Below are 9,681 nucleotides of genomic sequence, written 5' to 3'. Positions count from 1 at the left end.
TTGTTAGAAACCCTGACCTAACGTTTATAATCAAAATGCAAACCAAAGGTATAAGTATAATACCTTGACCCAATGATTATAATTGAATCACAGACCAAAGATATAAAGTTTGAACGCCACAAGGAAGAATCCCTGATAAGTTCATAGTTCTTGAAGAACCAAAAGAAGAGCAAAGCCTCACCTTTTCTGATTTTTATTCAAGTAATCCTCTCTATTACAATGAGTGCATGCTATTTATAAGACATGACTGAAAATAGAAAATCTAAAAACGTACTAAATAATAAAACCCTAAATAAAAGTTGATTTGGTCTGAAATTAGCAAATTCAAAATAGGAAAATAGCTAACAAAACGTTTTAAATAATAAAAGCCTAAAATTAAGGTAGATCTGGTCCGAAATTAGAAGCTCTAGAATAGGAAAAATATCTATTAACTGATATGGAGCTGGAAATTTAATCAGCCATTAATCCACGCCATAAATCAAGCCCAATTAAGCCAAATCAGCCTTCAATAGCTTGAATTAAATTTATTACGCCTTCATCTTCCTTTGGGCCCCACTTGGAATGTCCCACGTTTGAATCAACCCAAATCTTTTGAATCAGCCCATTAAGTGCTTCTTTGATCTTCTTGGATCTTACTTTAGTAATAGGCCCAACTAGAACATACAATGGATCCTTGAATGCTTGTTGATTCTCATCAAATTGATATGAATATACAATGGAGAGAGAATAAAACATCAATTTGTACAAATTGGTACAAATTGATATTGGTAGTAAAGAAGAATAAGATTTGTATTCTTATTCATATGACCTCGCTTAATTTGAAACCTAAATCTCCAGTTTATGCCAATGTAATTTAATCTTTTTACAAGTTTGTAAGAATTCAAGTGAAATTGGAAAAGTGAAAATCAAATCAAATATACCTTTCATTTTTTTACAAAATTTTGTGGGGGAAGCCGTTAAGTTTCTCTCTTATTTTACCTTCTTCAATCTATTTTTCAGAAACTCTTGATTGATTTTTACCCTTCATGTTTGGTAATTGGTGTTAATTAAATGGAATTACAGTAGAATTACAATTACAGAGGTCAGTTCTCCTTAGAGAATTTTCCTTCTATAATTTTATTTATTTATTGAAATTCAATTCATTAGCTTTCATTAATAATAATAATAATTATTATAATAATAATAATAAAAACTCAATCAAAGACATCACTTGATTTTGGAGGGGGAGATATATATGAGATTAATTGTGCGCGTATGTCTAACTAGTTTATGAGCTACAATAGCTTCCCTCCTTATACATGAGATTTTTCCCTTTGTTCAAAATTTTGCAACAGGAGCTCTGTATCCATAATTTCATTGCCCAGCCAAAAGTTATATAAATCTGAAATTTTCTAATCCATGAGTATAGAACCTATCTTGAATCTACTTCCAGAATGATGCGTCATAATTTCCAAGTCTAAAAAGCAACAAAATTAGTTGTAACCTTAGACTACAACTTTACTCGATAAAATAAACATTACTACATATTTTGAAAATCTAACCGTTGAATTGCATGTTCTTTATTTTCTTAATACACATGTCAAATTTTGTGTCAAATAGTAATTTATTACTATATGATCTATAAATTTATATTTTATGGATATTTTTAAACTATAAAAACTTGTAATTTAAATAATTTATTGATAACATAGTTATTGATATTTAATTTTCTAGAAATTTTGCAAACATGCAGGATATAAGAAGAATATGTAATCTAATGGTTTGTCAAAATTCACCTCTAATAAAAATATATTGAGTAATGTTGTAGTCTAAGATTACAACCAATTTTGTAGCTAAACTTTGTCTAATAAATAAATAACCTCCCTCAATTCAAGAATGGACCACATTGCTACATCTCCAGGACATGGCTGCCATTGGAAGTCCCTTTGATGTTTCTAATGATAGCCCCCACACCCGAGGACTTCAGCTTGGAAAACATCCACGTTCAATTTGAACATATCATCACTTATCTACAAGCAGGGAGCTCTCTTCTCACGCTACTATCTTGTGAATGTGCACCACAATATTCAACCAACAATGTCAAAGCTGCTTGAGCAGTTCTTTTAGACTCCATATCTTTACCCCTAAGGGCCTCATGTACTTTTAGATTTCTGCCCTTCCAACTATTTGATGCAACCATTAGGAACCGCTCAAATCTTATTAGAAATTGCATTGTAGATTAGTCTTTCCATGATTTTGAACCTATTCTTTTTTAAAGTTGTGCCACCTAATTTTAACTACTGGAGTCATTCTAGAAGAAAAAAAAAAAAAATTCTATTTTATGAAGGTAAAAACATTAACAAAAAAATTGAGTTTGGTCATTTTCTTCTGTGTAATTTTCTTAATATTACATGTGTTATGCCCATCAAAATAAGTTTGATACTTCTCAAAAGATTTTGATATGTATATAGTTAATAAATGTTCATCACTTGACATTGCTGAATGATATTTGTTAGGGAGAAAAACTGTTACACACTCTGTTGCACATATGTTTACCCACACTAAAAATAAGAAACTGAAATTATAACTTGAAGTCATGATTTTCAACTTGAAAATGTGACTTCAAGTCATAATTTCCGTTGATTTTTCATGTGTAAATGTGTATGTTAGCAGAATGTGTGTAATTAATACTATTCTTTATTTATTTTATTTTTTTTTTGAGAAACAATACTACTCCATTAGTTAGATTAAAGATGCCATTTTTTTTCTCCGGTTATTGGTAAGCCAAATTGGATTTATTCCTCTGCAGGGCAAAAAATATGACCGTGATGGATGCTGTTTATTATATAGTTTTTTATTTTATAAAAAATAATTATTATATAGTTTGAGAAAGGAAATATAAAACCTTAAATTGGTTGAAAAAGGTCTTATATTTTCTGTACATTTGGTTGACAGGAAAAGGTACGTCCCAGTGTGAACTAATTTTTTACAGGAAATATTTCGACCCAAATCTTATCTGACAGTTTTAGCAAGATTTTTTTTTTTTTTTCCTGGGAAAGTTTGTACCATTTCCCTACTAACTCTTTTTGTAAACCAAACCGGCAAACCCTTCCGGAAAAAGTAATAAAATAAACTTTCCTTCACTCTACTTTCTTAAGACATATTTTCTTGCAAAACCTTCGTTTCAATCAGGCACGTACTCCTTAAGTCATGCTATTCGTCATCTCGAAGAAGACTCTTTAATCCGATTAGGGTAAGATCCATTTACCAGAACTTACGTTTTGTGCTGATCTAAATATTAAAAGAAAACAGGGTTTTGCTTTTCCTGAACCCAAAATAATAATAATAATAATCTAAAATCAGAGGAGAAGAATGTTAAAAGTGAATAAATTTATTATCTAAACTGATATTGAAGAACCTTCTCCAACTCATGACATAGGTACTAGCTACTAGGTAGCGAGTTAGATGATAATCCATGAGTAATTAAATGACCGATTAAGTAAATCTGAGGAAAAAATGGGTAAATGCCCTTTTCGTGCAAAAGAATCAGCGTTTTGTCCCATTTCTCAAACTAATTAGGAAAATGTCTGTTTTTTGTAGCTCGATTTTCTCAAAATCGAGTTTCAATGTAAAACTCAATTTGTAGAAAATCGAGTATGGGATGATCAAACTTAAAAAAAAAAAAAAGAAATTTGCATGGAACTTGAGTTCATGGATCTCGAGTTCCATTAAAAACGCCACTATAAGCCTCTCCATGAAACACAACTATAGGTTAAAAAAAAAAAAAAAAAAATTGCATGGAACTCGAGTTCATGGAGCTCAAGTTCCATAAAAAACGCCACTATAAGGCTCCTTATAGAGCGATCAGATTTAAGAAAAAACTTGGATGTTAAAACGCCACTATAGGGCTCCCTATGGAGCGATTAGACTTAAGAAAAAAACTTGCATGTTTTAAAATGTCATTATAGGGCTTTAAAAAATTGCATGAAAGAGTTCCAAAATTTTTTTTTTTTTTTTAATCTTCTGTTTGCTATAACTCAATTGTCCAAAAATCGAGTTTTAAATTGAAACTTGATTTTGAGAAAATTGAATTTCAAAACAAGAGCATTTCTCTAATTAGTTTGGAAAAGGGGGCAAAACGCTGATTTTTTTTGCACGAAAAAGGCATTTGCCCATTTTGGCTGTAAATCTAAATCAATCTTATGAATAGTTAGTTCATGTGATTAAAAAACACAATGATCATTTGGATTATACAGTAGAGGCTTAGAGAGAATTCCTTTAAAATTAACCTTCAAAACTGCATTTTTTAATGAGTTTTTGTACCTTTTGGTTGCTTTGAGTCTAAAACATGTCTTCGAATAAAAGTAAACGAACAGAGAATATTAGCCTAAATAGTTGAAAATGGAGTCAAATAGTTCAAGTGCGTAGTAGACCAACCACTTGGGTTTGGAAATGGGAGTAATCCCATTCAATGAGATTACTCAATTGTCTTCCTCCCTCTGTTCAATTTCTCTTCTTGTAGAAGCTTCTCAAATTTCAATATTGTTCTTTCTGAACAATCAGTAAATATCTTGACCATAGCCTCAAGTTTAAGGCATGGAACCCAGGAGCAATAACTGTGAATTATTTTTAAATAAATTAAAAGATTCAGTTCCAGTATGAATTAACCATAAAAAATAGCTATCTTCTCGCAAAGAATGGAACAACCATAGACACTGCTGATGTATCAGTTCATAAAAAATTACATAATATATATAGACTCCCATGGAGGATAGTGATCAGGTCCAAAATCAAATTTAGTCCATAGTTTTGAAATAATATGATGTCTTAAGTTCCCATTTCTATGAGCATCATTTTGCCTGGAACATATTGTTATTCTAATATGATTGGATTTAAAATAGAACAAGAAGGTAGACTGATCATATATATATATATATATATATCAAGAAGTTGCGGATAGAGTTATTAGACAAAATCAAGGCCATCTCATAATAAGGAAATAAAAAAAGCTTGGAAGAGCTAATTTATAATAAGCAAAACAAGTTTAACCCCATTCCAGAAGTAATAATTTATATTCAGAAGTACCATTATGATTAATAAAAAATTGACCTTATATCGATAATCTTGTATCTAAGAACTCTAAGCTTTTAACATATAAGCCTTTAGTCGGTCAAAAATAACCGGTTTACTTTTGTTGTAATTTAATGACTGGCATGTCAATTTTTTTAAGGAAGCGGACCATCTGCGTCTCTCAACGGCACCCGGTTAAAGTTGATTTACTATCCAGATCAGGACAGGTTGGTAAATACATAAATGAGTAATATTATATTATACTACTACAAAATTTGATTAAGTTATTAATTTCCTGCAAGGCATTGGGGAGGCACTGGATATCAGACCTCAGACTATCATGATATAGGTGCCTACTTGTTAGCCTTTATGCTGGTTGTCATCCATCACTACAAGCTAGAACACTTTGTATCTAACTAGACTAGAAGAAACTGCATAACATATAAAATTTACCAGTAAGTGCCTAACACAAGACACTAAGGATCACTTCCTGGCATTCAACTGTATGAAGCATCTAAGTTATGACAATTATTAAGAGCAAATTTTCTCTATAATTTTTTTAGTGTAGTTCATCTATAAAACGTTTGAACTTGCCTAAATATAAAACATGAAGGAATAGAATGTCTACGAAGAGTATATATAGTGCCAAAAACTAATAAGGATTTGATAAGTAACTAATGTTGCATAAGTTATTCAATTGGTCAAACAACAAACTTGTATTATTTTAGGAAAACCTGATGACTTCCCAGGCAATATGAACTCTTACAACATACAACTTGACATTCCCAAAATGACCAATATGTACTTACATTTGTAGGAAAATCATCTTTGGATCTAAGCCACCTTTCAAAACTAACTGATCCCAAAGGATTTTAAAGAGACTATGACCGCAGAGGAATTAGATACCAACAAATTGTGGATCATCATTTTAGTTGGAGAATTAATATAGAGGTAGTTGAGTTTTGTCATAAACTAAGGTGCAAAACCCAAAAATACACATTTTTTACTTGCTTACCTCTTCTCCTCTGCTTCTAAGTATCAAGATCTGCAGGTACAAGTCCTTTGCCCATTATTGGTTCTAGTATATCAGCTAGGACTCCCCAATTGAGTTTGCAATAAGTTGAGTAATAATAGATTAGAATAAATAAATGATATGCAGAAAGTACTTAAAGATTACATATAATTTAAAAGTATGCTAGTCAAATTTCATAATGATCAAACATGCTTGCAAAGCTATCAAGATTCATAAGGTTTGGAATCATTTCACCTGGTAATGGTATTGTCATTTCTCTTGTGATTGATGGTTTTTCTCAATTAATTTCCCATACTATTGGCCTCAAGACCCAATTGAGACAAACAAAAACTAATGCCAACCTTACATGTTGGCAAAAGCTCAAAAGTCAAAACCCTATTTTATCAACAAAAAAGAAATAAGATCTCTGGAACAGTCGTATAAATATGTGAGCTAAATTTAGACGATACGAGTGAAGCAGGCTTATAAACGTATAGACCAAACAAAGAAAGTTCATACATGCTTACATAAATAAAAGGTATTTTACATGAACTCATATTGACATCAATAATCATGTTGACAAGAGGAGGGATGGGTGGAGTCATGAAGCATATAGTTAGGTAGTACCTTGTCATAACAAAATGCATTTTCCCGAAGAACATGTCTTGCAACGATAGGATCCGATACAACAACAAATGCTTTTGGCCCAAAAGCAAGTTTATACACAGAGCCATGCTGCCAAGTTCAACAAACATATTTAGAGGAGAGCGACAAATAGGACTTAGCATGTCCACAATTATCAAATCACAAAAGCATAATGCACACAAAAGTAAATGACAGTTAAGAACAAAAATTCAAATTTCGAGCCCAGTTGGCACTGCAAATTTGTGGAGGGGGGGAAGAAAAGATTTTACATGAAAACTTGAAATAATTTACATTTTTAAAACCTTCAATTGCATTTTAAAAAAGGGGTTTTACTAATGCATGCCTTTAGATTAGAGTATAGAGTAGTAAACTATTTTAGGAAAATCTTAATGGGAAAATGAAAAAGTCACTAACTTTTTTTTTTTTTGGTTGAGTTTTTTCAATTTTCCTTCTAGAATGGATGATTAATGTATGCCTAAGAGCAGACAGGTATACATTAATTGAACCCTTTTAAAAATTATGTTTTCAGAACCCAACTTATAAATTCTCTATATCTTAGAAAAGAAGAAGCACGTTTTCAAACAGCTAACCCAAATGGACACTCAATAAATGCAACTCAACATTCAATAGAAGCACTGCAGGGCTGTTTTTTCTTTTTTTTTTCAATCAACCAGCTGACAACTAAATCATTTAATAGACAAATTTGCAAATGAGGGTAAGTAAAAGTAAAGTACCTCTATGAACCAATCATAGAGTGAATAGAAGAGAGGCCGATCAAACAAATCCGAGACTGCACCTTCAGCTATAGGCATAGACCCAAGACTTCCTCCACTTAACAAATTGGTAAGGAGGTTGCTAGCATTATCCAGTAAATTTCTTCTGGTTTTTGGTTCATCAGCACTTGTTGATTGACATCTAAAACACCATTATCATACAAATCCAATCACTCAAGGAACATGAAAAAAAGGAAATGGATAAAACCAAAGAACAAAAAGGAGAGGTACCTGATAGTACTACTAGTCCTTTTTGGGTTAGAATTGAGAGTCAGAGTGAGAGAGTGAAAATACGAGGAGGGCGTTGTGATAGTCATAAATCCCATATCATGATTTCTGTGGGAATTTCCATAACATAGAGGTGGGGGGGAGAGACCCAAGAGAGAAGCAGCCATGGCCATGGACATTGCCATTGCCAAGTTTTGGAGTTTGAGCGGTGATGAGTGTGTTAACTGTTAGAGCATTCTCATCAGCTCTCTAAAAAAAAATGCCATTTTGACATACCAAAAACCCACTTTATCATTTTAGAACATCATTTTACAACGTACCATTTATCAGATGTTCTATACTTCAATTCTATACATTAAAATAATATTTCCTACACAGTAAATAATATTAAACAAATTCCAACCCATTAAACTACAATCACAGTCAACCTCCACAAACCACCAACGGCAACGGCAAATCACCACCAACGGCAAATCAACCTCCACAAACTACAACAAATTCCAGCCCAAATCACAATCACTGGATCTCCAACAAATTCCAAATCAAAAAACCTCAACAAAAAGGAAAAGAAAAAGAAAAAGAAACTCAAAATCTTCAACAAACACTGCCGGACCACTACAGCCACAAACACCGCTGCCCACTACAGCCACAAACATCGCCGGCCCAAAACTCAACCAACCACCGCCACAACCACGACACCACCACTGGCCCAAAATCCCAACCCAACCGATCAATCAATAACCCAAAACCCACACATCGAAACCCACTACAGCCACAACACCGCCGCCCACTACAACCACAAACATCGCCGGCCCAAAACTCAACCAACCACCACCACAACCACGACTCCACCACCGGCCCAAAATCCCAACCCAACCGATCAATCAATGACCCAAAACCCACACATTGAAACCCATCCCAAATATCACACCCACGACCTGATTAAGAGATCTAAAGGTCGGCGGCAAGGGCTGTGGAGGTCGGCGGTGAGGGCTGTGGAGGTTGACGGCGAGGTGAGGCGGCAAGAGATCTTGAGCAAAGATGAGAGAGATCTTGAGCAGGGAGGACTGAGAGGGAAGAGATAGAGAGTGACGGAGAGAGAAGAGAAAAATGCAAAATGATGAGAGAGGAGAGAGAACGATGAATAAAAAACCAATAAACAGAAATAACATTTTCATCCGTACGCTCTCAAAAATGAGAGCGTACTGTAGCATGTTCTATAATTTTAGCACATTTAGCATACCTGATGAGGACCTGTTTTTGTGTTTGGTGTGCCAAATGTGCCAAATATTTGGCATTTGGCACATTTGAGAGACCTGATGATAGTGCTCTTAAAGACAAGACATTAAGAAAGTGTGACTGAGTGGGAGACCCACCCAACCCCAACATAGGATAATAATAAAAGAATGCGGTTGTAAACTCGTGACGCTAAGGCTTAAGACCAGTCATAACTTTCAATGATAATTCCCCTAAATGATAACTTTCAATCTGATAATAATAAAAAAATGCGAACTTTGTTTGTTTCTCTTTGAGTTTTTCAGGGTTTAGAGATTTAATGAAGACCCATTTAGTTGTTTAGTTGATTGGGTTTGAAATTTGTTTGTTTCGGATTTAGAAATTTGTGAAAATGGTTTTGAAATAAAACCCCATTTGGTTGTTTGGCCAAAATGAAACCATATTATGATTTATTGATGTTCTTTTATGTTTATGAAACTCTACATGTGCCTGTGCTTAGCTTAGTTCATATATTTTGTTCATAGCCTGGAAAAAAGAGGGTTTGGGTAACATTTAGTCACTCTATTTTGAGATTGTTATATTTGAGTTGGTTTGTATTGCATTTAGGGGAATTATCATTGTGAACTTGATTTGACAATAACTTTCAATCTGATGGTTCGATTAAGGTCTGTGACCAGTCATCAATATCACTTTGATGATATGTAATTAATGATCCAATGGTTAGAATTAAGATTCTTA

General features: G+C 33.3%; 1 protein-coding gene across 1 annotated transcript; it reads right to left on the bottom strand.

The window, feature by feature from the left end:
• Positions 1 to 4,221: 4,221 nt before the first annotated feature.
• Positions 4,222 to 7,934, bottom strand: LOC126721076 (cytochrome P450 97B2, chloroplastic-like). Its single transcript, XM_050424078.1, has 5 exons — positions 7,711 to 7,934; positions 7,441 to 7,621; positions 6,690 to 6,796; positions 6,065 to 6,150; positions 4,222 to 4,595 (listed from the first exon to the last, which is right to left on the bottom strand). Exons 1-4 carry the CDS (start codon positions 7,890 to 7,892, stop codon positions 6,081 to 6,083), a joined length of 540 nt encoding a protein of 179 aa, XP_050280035.1. The 5' UTR covers positions 7,893 to 7,934; the 3' UTR covers positions 4,222 to 4,595; positions 6,065 to 6,080.
• Between the last annotated feature and the right edge of the window lie 1,747 nt (positions 7,935 to 9,681).

The sequence above is a fragment of the Quercus robur genome, chromosome 4, assembly GCF_932294415.1.
Source record: "Quercus robur chromosome 4, dhQueRobu3.1, whole genome shotgun sequence".
Classification (NCBI taxonomy): Eukaryota; Viridiplantae; Streptophyta; class Magnoliopsida; order Fagales; family Fagaceae; genus Quercus; species Quercus robur.
This window is presented reverse-complemented; position numbering and strand designations above follow the sequence as displayed.

Excerpts from the sequence above, each read along its gene's own strand:
- LOC126721076 (XM_050424078.1), bottom strand. The coding sequence starts at position 7,892 with ATGGCAATGTCCATGGCCATGGCTGCTTCTCTCTTGGGTCTCTCCCCC. Across the intron at positions 7,622-7,710 it reads AGGACTAGTAGTACTATCAG|ATGTCAATCAACAAGTGCTG; the intron begins GTACCTCTCCTT and ends ATGGTGTTTTAG. Across the intron at positions 6,151-6,689 it reads AATGCATTTTGTTATGACAA|GGGAGTCCTAGCTGATATAC; the intron begins GGTACTACCTAA and ends CAAACTCAATTG.